Below are 15,174 nucleotides of genomic sequence, written 5' to 3'. Positions count from 1 at the left end.
GTTGGGGACGGGCTGTTACCCTCTGCTCAGGGCTGAGATGAAGATCTGTATACAACACACCTCATTCCTGAGCTGAGCGATGAAACCATTTTGGTTTCTCCATTCTCCAACACACCTGCTGCTGCCACTATCCACCCACCTGGGCTCTCCGAGGAGCAAACCAGGCACTCACCTCCTCTTTGAACTGAGCAAACGTCTTCCGAACCCCATCTCGGCAGAAGACCAAGGCGTAGCGGTCGGGAAACCGCTCTGCGGTCACATCCAGGCACTGGCCAATGGTTCTGGTGAGAAGGGGAATGTCTGAGGTCCCCTGGACATAACTGTTGGTCAGCCTGTAGGAGCCAGAGGACATCCCTGTGTGCAGGGCACTGTGAAAGAAAAGGAGAAGAGTCTATTTTTTAATATAACCCATCAGTAAAATTCTCCCCATCTGGAAGGATTATCAACCTGCCAACAGTACCAGGAGTACCCGACGCACATCCCCACTCTGGTGGGAACCACAGGCAGCCACTTCAGCAGGTCAAGAAGACCTCTGAAAGCACTTGGAAAGCATGTGCAGCAGCCTGGGGGGGCACTGGGCAGGCAGACGGCCTTGGTAACCCCAGTACCACCACCCAGAGCTGCCCACAGTGGCAGGCAGCACAGGCAGAGCCTCCATCCATCCCCCAGAAACCAGGACCCTGCTCACTGATGGTGAAGGAGCCTGCACCAGCCCTGCAGGCTGGGCTCAGCCTGGTCCTACAGTCATTCAGCTGGGGTGAACACCACCCAGACATTTCGGGATATCTGAGCAGATTAGGGACTCTACAGTTTACTGAGAGATGGCAACTGGGTTTGGTCTTTCTGCAGCATTAAAGAGTGCAAATAACTTGGAACACAGTCAAAACAGTTTGTGGGGAAATTCCTCCAACTGGTTTCTCTCTGCTGGAAAGAGCAGACAATTCAGAAAGAGAAAGTTAAAATTAACTTTCTGTCATTTTATCAGTCTTCAGAACGGTCTGCAGAGAAGACTCTAATCCTGCAGAATAAAAACTGTTTAGAAGAGTTCAAAGAAGTTGAGCTGTAAGTGAGAGGCATTTGCAAAGTAATGGTCTGTGTATACAACAGCAAGCAGGCTGTACATGCTTTACTACCTCTGCCAGCTAGACTGCAAAGAGTTTATGGTACTGAAGATAGAATCAGTAAAATGAGGAACTACCAGCAAGATGGGGGGGCAGGGAGAAGTGCAGAGGCAATAATACATCAGGCTCACAGGGTGGAGGAGGCTACTACAGCCACTGCAAACACGGGACAGAGTGGGAGGAAGAAAGCAGGGAGGTGTTTCAGCAGAGCAGCACCTGGGCAGGAATGTCATGAGAGGGTCCTCGAGAGGAGCACAGAGACATTGTGCTGGAGAGGAAAAAAGTTAGGAGAGGCAGCAACAAGATACGGGCGAGGCAGTAGGGAAAATAATTTTTAAATCATTAAGACATTCACTGAGGTAGGATCATCAGCGCAAAAGCAGCAACCTCCCCTCAAACCGGAGCTCCTGACCATCCGAGTGCTGCAGTTCTTGCCCTGGTTTCTCTCTTCACTTACTCCTGCTCTGAGCCTCTCTCTACCCCAGCAGCCAACCCCCACACGCTGCCCTTCACCCCAGGCAGCCCCCCAGTTTCGGTCTCTCCTCACTTCTTCCTTGTCTCCCTCCATGCTCTCAGCTCCTCCATTCCCACCTTAGGAGATGACCAGGAAGGACAGGGTCAAGCAATGCTTGTGGGGTGCATAGCTCAGAGGCAATGCCCTGTGTGTGCAGACTCAGTGTATAATGGGGGGGATCCCTGCACTGGAGAGGAAAAACAGATCAGCTTGTACTCAATTTTCCCCCATTCATTACAGGATCAATGTTCTGCAAAGACTTGGTGCTGTTTACCACAGATTTGTTTTCCTGCCCATGAGAAACAAAACCTAGCATGAAGTTACTTCCTCTGGGGGGTGGAGTTCAGTTTTGAGAGAAGCACAAGACAAGATTTTACCTTCTGAGAGGAGTTTTGCTCTGAGAGCTGAGCAATTGGCCTGACCCTCTTTCCCTCACTGTTTTTCAGCAGATGGAGGGTTGTGCAACTCCCACTAATTCTGTTTGGACATCCCTCCTAGCAGAGCTCTTGGGCAACTCTCATCAAGATTGTAGGGCTGCCCAAGGAGGAGGAGAGAGAACAAGTACTAAACTAAACTATCATTTATTGTTTGAAAGCTCCTGGGCAAGGCATGTAGATAAACTAGGAAATGAAAGAAAGCTCTGCAGAAGAAAAGCCTTTATAGATATGGGTTATATAAAATAAAGGTTGAAAAAGGTCTCCCTAACCCAAGGGAAGGAAGAACACTCCTGGGAAAGCAGTAAAAGCCACTGCAACCACTGCCACGGCCACTCACTGTTTGAAACTGCAACCAGAGAAGCCACTGTCCCATCACCAACAGGTGGTCTCAGACAACCACCTCCAGCACCTCCAGCAGGATGAGGAAATCACAGGCTGTTTGCAAAAACGTTTAATGGAGACAACCACACTCACATCTCTCTAAAGGCAAGCCCCCTCCAGTTTCAATCTGCTTTTCTCTGGCAGCTCAGGCACAGATTGATGTCCCTGCTCACTCCCACAGCCTGAGAAGGGCTGGAGCGGCCAGAGAGCAGCTGCTGATGTGGTTGTGCAAGAGCACTTTCCCTGAGCACTGTCTCAGGGGTCACTGGGAGCCAAGCAGGCTCGGCACTGGGCTGGAGTGGGACTAGGTAAACACAAGCATTTCATGAACTGCGCAGTTCCTCCGGGGATACCACCCAAGGAACTCATTGCTAAAAAAATTTGGTCCAACTCATTCTTCTACCATGTGACTGAAAAACAAAAATCAAAACCCCACAACAAAAGGAGACTGGAAAGGGTAGGAAAAATTGTTAGAAAATTCATATTGTGAGAAAATTCAATCAAAATCAAAAATGTCCTGCTGAAACAGTCTCCTGCTCTCTGCAGTCACCCTTCAAGATGCATTGCCAATGAAAAGCATGATATTTCACTCTATCATGTCTTGGCAAAGCACTAAGCAGACCAGGCTTTCTGGTCTTACTGTCTCAATTTTTTCCAGGCCCAAAGAGTTTCCCTGACCTCACAGGAACCAAACTGTCACACTAAATGCAAGAAGGGGCAAAGCCAGAGCCAAATGACAGTTCCACCTCCAGTCACCATGGCTATGGCTTCCTCCCTACCCCCAAACATGGGCATGAAAGAACATCAAAGAGCAGTAAAAGATGTCTTTATAAAGCCCTGCACTCCAAAACACTGAAAATACTCCTGGTTCCCCTTATGGTGTGAAAACACACACAGCTTGCTATCAAACATCCCAAGCATTCACATCTTCAAATAAAAGCACCAGAAGCTTTGAAATTAGGGCCTAAGACATCTCTGCTCATAACCCAGAGTCACTAACTCCTCACAAAGCACTTGCTCACATGGTTTCTTCAAATACATTAAGGAAAGCAAAATTCACAGCTGTCATCTACCTTGAGCTCCCTGAATTCTAGCCTGGCATTCACATGTGCTTCAGCATTTCTGTATCGCTTATCTCCTGGCCACAACAGAAGTGAAAGTTGTGGGATAAAACACAACAGGCTGCTGGAAACACTGGGGATCAGGAACGAGGCAGATACAGGATACATTCATTAGCAGTAGCATCATGCTGGAAATAATGCAGGGTTGGTCTCCCTCTTGCCTACAGCCAACAGCAAGTGTATATATCTGAGCTGAAAGAATGTATCAAGAGACCTGTACAAAGAAAGAATCCAAAGGAGTTAGAAATAAATTTTTTGTTCATCTTTGTTACAAAAAGCAAGTAATAAACCCTCCACCTCTTCCTATGAAGCAGCTGGCACTGCTGGAGATAAAACAAGACCAATGGTCTGATGGTCTGATCTTACAGCAACTCTCATTTCCCTGACTCAGCTGGAAGAGAGCAAATAAAACTCTGCCTGCTCTTGGGTCTCAGCGTAGACTGTTAAGCACTACTTTTAGAGAGCACATGCCTTCTGTTGGCAACGCATTCCAGCAACAAGACAGCCTGCGGTGCCTGCAAACGAGCCAGCCTCATCATCAGGCTGCTCCTGCAAAACTCCGTAACCCGGGAGTTCAGCGGCATGACTGAATGGAGAAACATCAGAGACGCGGGGAAAACGCAACCCCTCCCCATCTCATGCGAAAGGCAGGCAAACAGCCCAACGCTGGCAGACCCAGAAAGCACTCCTGCCTGATGGCCACAGCCGAAACAATCAGACTTAAGCAAGCACTCTCGACTAATCCTAGGAGCTCTTTGTATTTCTCTCTGAATAGCCCCAACTAACATTTTATAGCTGTTGATATAAGATAACCAGCTTCATTTTTCACCTTTAACTCTTCACCAGCCTCTGTGGAAATTATCATAAGGGGTGAGAGATGAACACAAGGCAGAGGCACCAGCGTAACTTCCTGTCCCCTACGACGAGCACACACATGAGCTCCTGCTTTGCCGCTGTGAAGGACATCGACCTGATCTGTGGTGCCATCCCCACTGCACGTGGATAAAAGGCCCTGCTCTCCCAGGGCTTGGGAACTGTCCTGACTACAAAGTTCATACTCAGAGAGGTTCACAGACTCCCCAGCCAGTTCCTTTGTGAATGGACATCTACCAGGAGCTTCTCCCCCCAGAGTAAGAGCTTTGGAGTCCTTTATGTAACACAACTGCAATAAAAGGGTGGTGAAAATTAACCCAGCCCTGTCCTTACCTCTTCTCTACTCTTTAAAACAATCCTGTTGACTAAAGAGTTAACCATGTTCTCTTTTTTTTTTGTTTGGTTTGAGGAAGGATCAAGTCCCCAGAGCTTTCAGACTCCTACTTTTTGTTTACATTTTCCACCTCTCTCCCCTCTTCCTGCCAAAAAGATAAATACTGCTTAACACTAGGAGCAGAATTTAATAAACTTTTTTTATAATGCTACTAGAAAGAGTTTACTCCTCTAAATACATGGTCTTTTTCTCCAAGTGCTCTGTGCTCCTGCCCCTCAGTTTCACTTCTGGGCTGGAGTCCCAACTGCAGTGAACTCTCTGTTGCGCTTCCTTTCTGATCCTATTTCCTAAAGACAGATTTTGAGATGGCAATCTTGGCTCCAGCCACACACATGGACTTCAGCCACTCACTCCTAATCTCAACCCAGCTGAAAAGAAACACCCGGACCCTGTGTGTGGGAAAACAAGGGCTGCTCCCCACAGTTCCTGGGGAATTGTTCCCTGAAGTCACACCTCCTGGTGGGTGTGAGGCTCTGAGTCTCAAGTAATCCTTCAAAACCCCTTCTCAAAGCCAGTTGCTTTCCTACCCCTGTTCTTCCCCACGAACTTGCTCCAAGAGGCAGCACTGAAGCAAAGGAAGGCAAAGAACTGGCCTGAGCCCCCCAAACCCCAGAGCGCCTCAGTGTCCTGGACCTGCTGGCACCCCAGTGCCCCCCCACCTCCCTCAGGGGTGCACATGGCCGCAAGAGGACAGGGACACTGCCTGGACAAAGCCAACAAGTCAGAGCACTGAAGGAGGATGGAGAAGCTGTTTGATACTTTTCATGTTACTGCAGTCAGGATGGAGTTGCTGCACAAAGATTTAAGCTCAGCCCTGGGTACATGTTCACATCCCTCCACACACTGCACAGGGCTTATCCCTGGTCCCCTCCCAGGCCAGAGGGGGGACAGACCCAGGAGATGCAGCCTCTCTTCTGCTGCTTTGGAGGGGTTTTGGGGAAGCCAAGGGACAGTGACACTCACTGAGAGCAAAACTTCTGTCTAAACCTGCCCTCCCTACACGCAGCCACCCACCCAGCTGGACACCCACATCACTCTGCAGCTGCCCTGTAGCCCCTGACCCCATCACTCATGGCCTCCATTCCCTAGAGGCCCCATCCCTGTCCCTACAGCCTCCTCATCCTCTGCCCCACACCCCTCGATCCCCTGTAGCTTCCATCCCCTCTCACTCACACCCCCCTGTTCCCTACAGCCCCCCATCCCCAGTCCTTACACCCCTCCAGCCCTTATAGCCCCCATCCCCTCTCACCCAGGCCCCCTATGCCCTATAGCCCCCCACTCCCAGTCCCCACAGCTCTCCAGCCCCTATATCCACCATCCCCTCTCACCCACACCCCCCTGACCCCTATAGCCCTCCATCCCCAGTCCCCCACAACTCTCCAGCCCCCACCCCCCGTCCCTACCTGCCCGGCGGGGGTCCCCGCCGCCCCCCCGCCCGGCGCAGGAGGGGCAGCCCGCGGCGGGACAGCGCTGCCAGGCGCACCGTGATCATGCCTGCAGCAGCGGGAACGAACCGGGAACCGGGAGCCGGCCCGCTGCTCGATAAACGGGGGCGGTGCGCACCGCGGCCCGCCCCGGCCCCACTCCCGCCCCGCCTCGGGGGGCTGCGGCTTCCCCCGGCCTCGGGACGCTCCGCGCTGGGACGGGCAGCGGAGAAAGCGCCCGCCCTGCCCCGACGGCGGGACCGAGCAGCAGCGGGGGGGTGCAGGGAGGGGAACCCCCCCACGGCACACGGGTGGCAGCGCAGACCCCCGCTGGGCACCTGCCAGCTTCCACGTCCCGCACTGCCCCGCCATCCCCCTCCTCCGCTACCTCTTTTTTCCAGACTCCCCCATGGGCCTTTTTCTGCCTAACCCCAACCGTGTCCCCCCCCGACGTAGACTTTGGTGCGAGGCAACTAACCCCACTTGCCTCCACTTTTCTCCATGGCTTGGTGCCTGAGCTCTGTGAGTCACTAATTGATTTCCAGCCCTATCCACTTAACGGGTTATCACAGTTTCTATGTCATTAAGAGCTTTGGGCACTCCCTGGCTGCCTGTGCCCTGCCACGGGAGGAAGGGAGACCAAGCTAGGAACTGCGGAGCTGCTCCAGAGCCGGGCGGGCTGAGATCCCCTCACGTAAGAGCAGGGGCACGGGCAGGCAGCCAGGCGAGGAGCGCAGCGGTGCTGAGCTCTGCCCAGCGCCCGGCCACGCCAGCAGCGCTGATGCTGAAGGAGAAGAGGTGACACACGCATCATTGCAGCGATGGCCAAAAGATAATTAATCCTCGTGAAAGGGCTGGGGTATACATTTGAGCCCAGAAAATGGTCTGTGTCTTTTAAATACCGTTTGGGTGTTAACCAGACGGTGCGGTAAGTGCTGGCCTGAGGCAGGACTGTCTGGCTCAGCCACTGACCTGCTGGGTGACCGCTGGCTGCCATTTTGCAGCTCTGCCCAGGTGGAAGCTGGAGCTCAGCGTGTCTGGACACTGTGTGTCTGTACCACGTCAAGCACAATGGTACTGGTGAACAAGGGCATCGATACTGGCCCCAGAACGGTGCCTCTCGGACACCAAAGCCATAAACGAGCTCATAACACAGCCACGTGCTGAAATACTGACTGCAACCAGACCTCTGCTGTTAGATACTTGGTTTTAGAAGTGGGAAGGATTTTCCCCAATGTGCATCTTGTTCACAAGGAGTTTGTTTGATAGCAGCGGAGACAGTGTTTTCGTTGGTAGGGGAAGGGAGATCTTCAACTTTGAAATGTGAAAAATTTGCCATGGCTGCAGAGGGGATGCTGGGTGAGGCAGACCAGAGATCTGCGGAGGGTCTGGGAATGGTCTCCAGCCCCTGGCTGGTGTGGCCAGCTCATACCCCTGGGATCACTAAATCAGGATTAGATGGACAGTGTTCACCCCGCTTCCCTCAGCACTCCCTTCTCCTTGCTTGTGTTCTTGCAGCCTTCCTCTAGGAGAGTGTGCAAATGCGCCCTGTGTTACGGTTTGTCTCTCATGGAGGTTGGAAATCTTTTTAGACATGCCCAGGTACCTCCATTTACATGTCAATCCCACTAGAATCAGTAGTTTATGCATTTCTGCAGACAATGTAAGGCTGCGTGATGTTCGCAGCCAGAAGTTACCCTTTCACCATTTAGCACAGAGCAGTTTTCTTTGTCTGTACTTCAGAAGCATCAAAGTATGCTTGGTGTTGTATAACCATAGTGTAAAAAAAAAAACAAAACCAAAACATCTGGGATCCAAAAACCTCTTACCCTTAATAAATAAAAACAAAGCTGACTTTCAGTTTGATCCTCCCACGTTCCAATCATCAGCCTACAGGGTGAATCCCAGTTAGGTATTAAACCAAGAATTATGCAGAAGTTAACGTGACCTTGACATTTGGGTACATTTGTTCAAGATTGTCAAAGCAAAGGCAGGCTGAACCAGTAACACTCCATACACCACTGAGAAAGATGTAATTTCTTCCTAATGAAGATTTAAAAATCTGCCTTCAAGTTAATCACAAATAAGCAGGTAGGTTTTGTAACTGATCTACACCCTCATTTCTTTCTCTTAAGAGCCAAAGGCTCTTGGACTTGTGCAAGAAGTGCAGATTTCAGGCTCTGCAGCACTGCACGGACAAAGGCCTTTTCCAGAGATGCAGAGGGTCTTGCTTGGGTCCCCCCAAAGCCCCGCCAGGTTTCTCCCTCGGGAGCAGGACTGTACGTGGTGCCTCCCAGCTGGGGAAGGGAGCAGGGGACTGTGCGGCTGCAGGGCACCTGCTGTGAGTCCCTCGCTGCCTCAGGGTAACGTAGGGCTCGGGCAATCAGCCGCCTCCCTTGGTGTCTGTGCTGGGAGATTTGGCAACGTGAGGTTTCCCCACTCGTCCCTGGAGCAGGTTTGTCCTCTGGCCCTTCTTTGCCCTCCTCACCTTGCTGTGAAAAGCTGAGGGACAGGAGAGGTTCTTGCATAACTAGACCTTGCTTTTCTCAAATGAGGGCTCTAATTTCAGCTCACCTTTGGAGGAACAATAACCTGCTCTGAGAAACTTCTATAATCTCCTGGATGAGAGCACATTAACCTCAGGCAGATTTTGTTATACTTTCTGTGAGGCAAATCCTTGTTTGCTGTTTTTGGGTGCCTTTGCTCAGACTCCTGTGGTCTCAATTACCTCTGTGCTGAGCTAACACATCTCTGTGTGTTGGAAGAGACCTACTGGCAACTTAAAACCTAACCAAAGCACCCACAGAGTGGATGTGCTGGAGTAGCTAACACATCTTTGCAAGTTCCTGTACATCACGATTTGCATAGGGGTCAGGAAGTTCAAGGTTAGAACTCACTGTAATCCCATTACCGGGTAATACTAATTTGGCTCTACCCCAGGCTCCTTTTCTCTTTCACTGACTTTCTCCACAGCGGGCCAGCTGAGGCAGGAGAGCGAGCTGCTCACACAGCGCCCGGGCCTTTGGATCCAAGTGGGAACATTCAACGCAGTGAAGAGACGTCTTGGGGCAACAGCCCCGCAAAAAGGGAATCCACCCCTCTCGGTGCGGAGCCGGCCAGGAGGTTGAAGCCACGGTATCTGCTAGAGTAAAGCGAGGTACAGATTGCTCGGTCTCTGCGTTCCTATTGGGATTATTAGTCGTTAAACGGTTGGCTTTGTGCGGGGCGGTGTGTGACTGGTGGTGTGACGGGATGTAACCCCACGCGGGGGCTGCCATTGCTCCTTCCCTTCCCGGGGCCGTTTCACGCGGAAGGGCGGCGAGCAGGTGCTGAAGCTCTGCCGGCCTGGCGAGCGCGCCGGGGCCGGAGCAAGGGCCGCCGGAGCAAGGGCCGCCGGAGCGGTGCCGGGGCCCGGTGCCCCGGGCGGGGCGGCGCTGCCCTCCGGGCCGGCAGGGGGCGCGCTCGGCCCCGCGGCGGCCGCCTGGCGAGCCCCGCGCGGACGTGGCCGCGGACGTGGACGCGGAAGTGGGTGGCGGGGCCGGGACCGAGCCCCGGGGGCCGCTCCGCTCCGCCCCGCGCCCCCCTTCTTGTCGGCGCTCGGAGGACCCCGGCGGCCATGTCGCGGGGCGGCGGGAAGGGGCCGAGCCTGAAGGACAAGTTGGACGGCAACGAGCTGGACCTGAGCCTCTGCGACCTGAACGAGGTGCCGGTGCGGGAGCTGGTGAGCCTCCGGCCCGCGGGCCGCCCGGCGGGGACCGGGCCCTGCCACAGCCCCGGGCCGGCTCTGCCCGCTCGGTCCCCGGGAAGGGGCTGCTGAGGGCAGCCAGAGGTGCTGGGGGTGTTTGCGAGCTGGCCCGCAGGTACTGAGGGCAGCAGAGGGTTTCCCGTCGTGCTGGGTGAGCAGCTGCCGCTGTTCACAACTCTTTCACATCTCTAAGCGCTGCCTTTAGACCCAGAAATCAGGCGAGAGGTGACCTCGGAGGCAGCCGCGGGAGGGATGGACAGACTGACGCGGGAGAAACCACAGGGGCTGAAGCAGAAGGTGTCGGAAGGGTGTGGGTGTACCTCGATGGGGATTTAGTGCTTTGTTTCTCTTTCAGGCCGCTCTTCCAAAAGCTACTATATTGGATTTGTCCTGTAACAACCTCATTTCCTTGCCGGTAAGGTGCTACAGAGCCTTTGTGGGGATGAGTCTGCTGGGAAGTATTTAGAAAAGATAACTTGTGCTGCAGTAAATGTTCACCGGGAGGTTTGGAACGGGCACTTTCCTCATCCTGGGGTGGCTGAATGATTCTGCCGTCAGTGACGGGCCAGGACTGGTGGTGGTTTTGGCTGAGGTGGGAGAGAGAAAAGGGTTGCGCTGCGTGAAGATTGCAGTCTGGTCCTGCCAGAGGATCCCCACGTGAATACAGACCAGTTTCATCAGCAGTGAAGGCTCGGGTTTGTTTCAGTTGGAGTGCTGCACATCACCTTGTCGGTCTGTCTGTCCCACTGTTTCCTACCTCTCTCTTCCAAGGCAAAAGAGAGTGATTTTTCTCCGTCACAGTTCTGTAGTAAGTTAAGGATTGTGGCTTACGTAAGGTGCAGGCTGTCTCCACATACCCCCTGCTGAGGCTCCTCCGTAAAGGTGCTAACAAGCTTTTTCTGGGATTTGTTGTGTTTGGTTTTCAGTCAGACTTCTGCAGTTTGATGCACCTGGTGAAACTGGATTTGAGTAAAAATCGGCTTCAACAGCTGCCCTTGGACTTTGGCCGCCTGGTCAATCTGCAGCACCTGGACCTTCTGAACAACCGTTTAGTCACCCTGCCAGTCAGCTTTGCACAGCTCAAGGTAAAACTGTTTGCTGGGCAGTTACGTAAAGCTTTGGGATGCAGCCCAGGGTCTTGTGATCCTTCTCAAGTTGATTTCTCTGGTAAAGCATCCATCCTGCTGACTACCCATTCCAAAATTCAGCTGGCTCTGCACCGCAGCTCAGTGGAAATTATCTCACGTCTATTGAAAATGTCTCTGCTCAAGCTCTCTGCTTGTCTTCTGTACCCGTTTCATTCATGTGAAAACTAGTTCTTTGACTCTGCTTTGGATCTCTTAAATAATTGCAGGACCGCTGTGCTCTTACAGCCTCCCCTTTACTGTTCCTTTCTGCAGAACCTGAAGTGGCTGGATCTGAAGGATAATCCCCTGGATCCTGTGCTGGCTAAAGTCGCAGGAGACTGTCTGGATGAGAAGCAGTGTAAGCAAGCTGCTGTCAAGGTAAGGAATCTGCTTTTATTCTTTTTTTCCTTACTTGGCTTTGTTGGCTGTGGTTCTTCCTCTTTTTGCTTAGCAGGCTGGGCAGCTGCTGCAGCAGTTTGAAGTTTCTTCAGCCAGTGAGGTGCAGGTTCACTGCACTGACTTCACTGCTTCTGTACCTGTTGGGAGCAAACACTGGGCCGAGTAGGATTCTCTTCCATTAGTGGAGTTAAGAGCAGACTAAATGCTGGCTGCCAAGAAAGTGGAGGCATAATCAGACAAAATAATCCACGTCTAGGCTTATAGTCCAGAGCACAAAAGTCTCTGGCGAAGTTCTGGCAAACTATAGGCTTACATAAATAGAAGTGTAATGTGATCCTCTGTGTCAGCTAGCACCAGTTTGCCATGTTTGTTTTTTAATGGAAAGATCTGTTTTTTAACGGAAAGATCCGTTTCTTAACTGCAAAGATTCCTGCGGGAAGGGGTGAGGGCTCTTTCTCTTCAGAGCCCCACTGTAGGGGTAGGTGAGGGTGGGTGGACAGCCCCAGCTGACTGTCCTCAGCTGCGCTCCAGCTGTTCTGTTTGGAACTGTCTCTGCAAGGAGCTTCTGCAGAGCCCTCAGGGCGTTTTCTTGGATTTTGAAGGTCCTGCAGCACATGAAAGCGATTCAGTCTGAGCAGGATCGACAACGGCAACGGAAGCTCCAGGCAGAACGAGGTAAGCACAAAGAGCCCTCACGTGCTGTCTGCTGAGGACTGTTCTTGATCTCTTACATGCCCAAACATACTGATTGCCACCTAACAAATACCTGTAACTGCCAAAATCCTGAGGACTCTGGGAGCAGTAGGGTAGAAGGGCTGGAGGGAGAAGGATACCGGGGAATAACTATGCGATTTCTTGCCTGAATAATAGATCCCTAGATGGAATGCGCTATAGGTTACCTATAAAAAAAATATAAAAGAAGAGCACGGGATTTATTTTAAGGAAAGCCTAATGCTGAGGGAGCAAAATGCAAGGTATGTAATATTTAAAAAAAAAACAGACCCAAAGATTAAAAAAAAAAAGGATAGTTATTTGTTTCCTCATTCCAATTGGGAACAGATAAGCAGGTAATAAGGAAGAAGGCAATGCCAACCCTTTACATAAAAGAAAAAAACTTCCTATTAATGCCCAGAAATGGAGAAGAAGCGTGAAGCAGAACAGCGAGCAAAGGAGGCTCAAGAGAGGGAACTGAGGAAGCGAGAGAAGGCAGAAGAAAAGGAACGCAGAAGACGGGAATATGATGCTCAGAAAGCTGCAAAACAGGAGATGGAAAAGAAAACTAAAAAAGAAAACGTGCAGACCCGAAGTAAGTAGTATCCATTTTGGGTGGGATTGCATCAGATTTCATCTTTGTCACATTTTGATGCTGCCAGATTTGCTTTTATGCAGTCCAGGTACTGGGAGTGGGGGGGGACCTGTAGGACTTCTACTAAGATCTGTTCCTGTGCCCTTTTCCCCTTCATCTGCATTTCCGAGGAACTGCTGAGCTACAAGATTCAGAAGGTTCTTCAGTTGTTCCTAAGAACTTCCCTCCACTCATTTCTTTTTAACTGTACTGAACTATGTGCAAAACTAGATCTTGTGCAACACAGAGTTGCTTTACACCCTCTTCACTGCTGCCCCCGAAACTAAATCTGAAACTTTTCACCCTAAACAGTTAGATTCTGCGCATCTACTTATTAATCAGAGTTAAGTGATGAAAATTCTTGACAAAAGACAACTGCAGCCCAGGGTAAAGTGGCTTACCTGAGCAGTTTGCTTCTGAATGTAGACTGTTGAAGATACGTGATTAATTCCTCATGTTCTCCATCTTGTAAATGTTCTCGTTACAGAGCCTGCCTCCAGTTCTCGTCCCGCCCAGCCGCCCCGGCACAGGCACTCCTGGTCGCGGTCGGTGCTGAGGGTCCTGCTCTTGGTGCTGCTCTGCGTCCTCTGTACTCTGGCCGCCTGCAAGCTGACAGAGCTGCAGCGTCAACCGCTGTGCGTCAGCGTGAACACTCTCTACGAGGACGTGGTAGCCGCTCTGCAAAACCACAAAACCCTGCAAAATATGTTACAGCAGAACTCGCAGCAGTGATTGTCCTGGACGGGCACTTGCTTCGTCAGCATCTCTCTCCACCATCTACGCAGCCAGAATTCCTATGGAATTGTGTTCTGATGAAACTGCTTTTGATCAGTCAGCATTGGTTTGCTGGTCCACTCCACGCAGAGCAGAGTTAGTGTTCAGATCATCTTTGCTGTGCATGTTTTGCAGTTGGCCTGTAACTCCCATTATTTGCCCGCGTTAACCTGAACTTGTTAACGCCTCTTACCTCCGAGGGATGTTTACCTAGATTGTGAGATGCAGAAAGCTGCCAGTCTGTAGGAGTGGAAAAAAACAGCCCTTATCCTGGTAGCTCTAGCTCTGTCCTGGAGGTAGAGGGTTTTTCATACATATCCATTCCTTGCTCTCATTTCTATTCGTGCTAAAATTGGTGATATGGCTGTATGGGAATAATATGTTAAGGCCTATGCAGGACCAATTACAAGTGTGTAGGATGGCTGTGCGTCCGTGTGTTGGAGCGAAGAAGCTGATGTACTATTGAAAGGAGCTGAAAATTTTCAATACAACAATTTTCGCAGCAATTTGTCTGAACTGGATGTTTTATATTGGTAATGCAGTTTTAATTTTAATTAGGTCTTTTAGAAACAGGCAAAAATTATTTCTGAGTACATATAGTAATGATTTCTGACTACATTAATTTTAACCAGCTAGTGCCAACAAAGCAGCTACAGCTTAGGAAGGGCTTCTGGCCAGTCTGCAGGCCGGGTTTAGCACCTGCAGCAAGAGCGGGTCTGAGACCCACGGATGAGCACAACAGCAGGCGTGTTGAGTGTGGGTCGCCGGCCGCAGTGGTGGCACCATCACCCGCTGAGGCAGGCAGGTGGGAAAGGGCTTCGCCTTGGGGCTGTTGGGAAGGCTGGGAGGTTTGGTGGTTTGCACCTAGAGAAGAAAACTCACCTTTGCGAAGGCCCTATGAATTCTCGTTTCCTACAGAGAAAACCAAACAAGTTTGTCATATCCTGAAGGGCTTTGAGTACTGAAGCATACATGTCATGGTGTAAGCGCGGGTTTCAGAGAATGCCCACGTTACAGACTGAGACATCCTGCGTTAGGCACCAGAATCGCTCCCTCGTTTCTAATACCAGGGCTTATTGCTGAGAAGAGCAGTGCCATGAGGAAATAATCTATAGCATTTCATACCGAGGCTGTCATCGAAGCAGTAAGCCTTCACCTTTTTGTAACCTAATGGTGAGACTGTGGTTCCCTGAGTACCACACAGAAAAAAGCGACAGCAAGAATATCAGATAAAAAGAAGGAAAGGCAGCCTAGCTCTGCCTTAGCAGAATATTTGTTTTCTAAGCTTCCTTGAAGTAGGCTTTGCTTTTGGTATCTAACTCATCACATCCTTCGAAAGGTCCTTGCTTACTATCCAGAAATGTTCAGAAAAACAGCAAACAACATTCAAAGCAACATTTCCTCTCTGCAGACGTTCCTGCCAGCATCAGGCGGGATCCTGCTGCTTCGCCATCCAGGAGAGCGCTGCTTAAGTTCGCAAATGCCGGGCTAATAAGATTGATCAGTTGTGGTCAGAAGC

The 15,174-nt window shown here is 51.1% G+C and overlaps 2 protein-coding genes across 6 annotated transcripts in view; one reads left to right on the top strand and one right to left on the bottom strand.

Annotated features, from left to right (window-relative positions):
* Positions 1–6,373, bottom strand: part of ACSF2 (acyl-CoA synthetase family member 2) — a 37,596-nt gene extending 31,223 nt beyond the window's left edge. The window contains exons 1-2 of the mRNA XM_074888922.1: positions 6,245–6,373; positions 173–368 (exon numbers count right to left, since the gene is read on the bottom strand). Of these exons, the coding sequence (XP_074745023.1) occupies positions 173–368; positions 6,245–6,333 (285 nt within the window). The 5' untranslated portion in view covers positions 6,334–6,373. The remainder of the gene's footprint in view (positions 1–172; positions 369–6,244) is intronic.
* Positions 6,374–9,246: 2,873 nt separating this feature from the next.
* On the top strand, positions 9,247–14,161 carry LRRC59 (leucine rich repeat containing 59). Of its 5 annotated transcripts, none has more exons than XM_074888929.1 (7): positions 9,247–9,422; positions 10,366–10,425; positions 10,937–11,095; positions 11,411–11,515; positions 12,139–12,211; positions 12,669–12,842; positions 13,369–14,161. In XM_074888929.1, the coding sequence occupies exons 3-7, from the start codon at positions 10,955–10,957 to the stop codon at positions 13,611–13,613; spliced, it is 738 nt and encodes a 245-aa protein (XP_074745030.1). In that variant the 5' UTR covers positions 9,247–9,422; positions 10,366–10,425; positions 10,937–10,954; the 3' UTR covers positions 13,614–14,161. The 5 variants fall into 5 exon arrangements, with proteins under 5 accessions (XP_074745030.1, XP_074745027.1, XP_074745029.1 ...); XM_074888926.1 differs by lacking the exon at positions 9,247–9,422 and adding an exon at positions 9,751–9,986; XM_074888928.1 differs by lacking the exon at positions 9,247–9,422 and adding an exon at positions 9,762–9,968.
* The last annotated feature ends 1,013 nt before the right edge of the window (positions 14,162–15,174 follow it).

Source organism: Strix uralensis, chromosome 19, assembly GCF_047716275.1.
Source record: "Strix uralensis isolate ZFMK-TIS-50842 chromosome 19, bStrUra1, whole genome shotgun sequence".
NCBI lineage: Eukaryota > Metazoa > Chordata > Aves > Strigiformes > Strigidae > Strix > Strix uralensis.
This window is presented reverse-complemented; position numbering and strand designations above follow the sequence as displayed.

Excerpts from the sequence above, each read along its gene's own strand:
- LRRC59 (XM_074888926.1), top strand. The coding sequence starts at position 9,882 with ATGTCGCGGGGCGGCGGGAAGGGGCCGAGCCTGAAGGACAAGTTGGAC. Across the intron at positions 9,987-10,365 it reads AGGTGCCGGTGCGGGAGCTG|GCCGCTCTTCCAAAAGCTAC; the intron begins GTGAGCCTCCGG and ends TTTCTCTTTCAG. Across the intron at positions 12,843-13,368 it reads AGAAAACGTGCAGACCCGAA|AGCCTGCCTCCAGTTCTCGT; the intron begins GTAAGTAGTATC and ends TTCTCGTTACAG.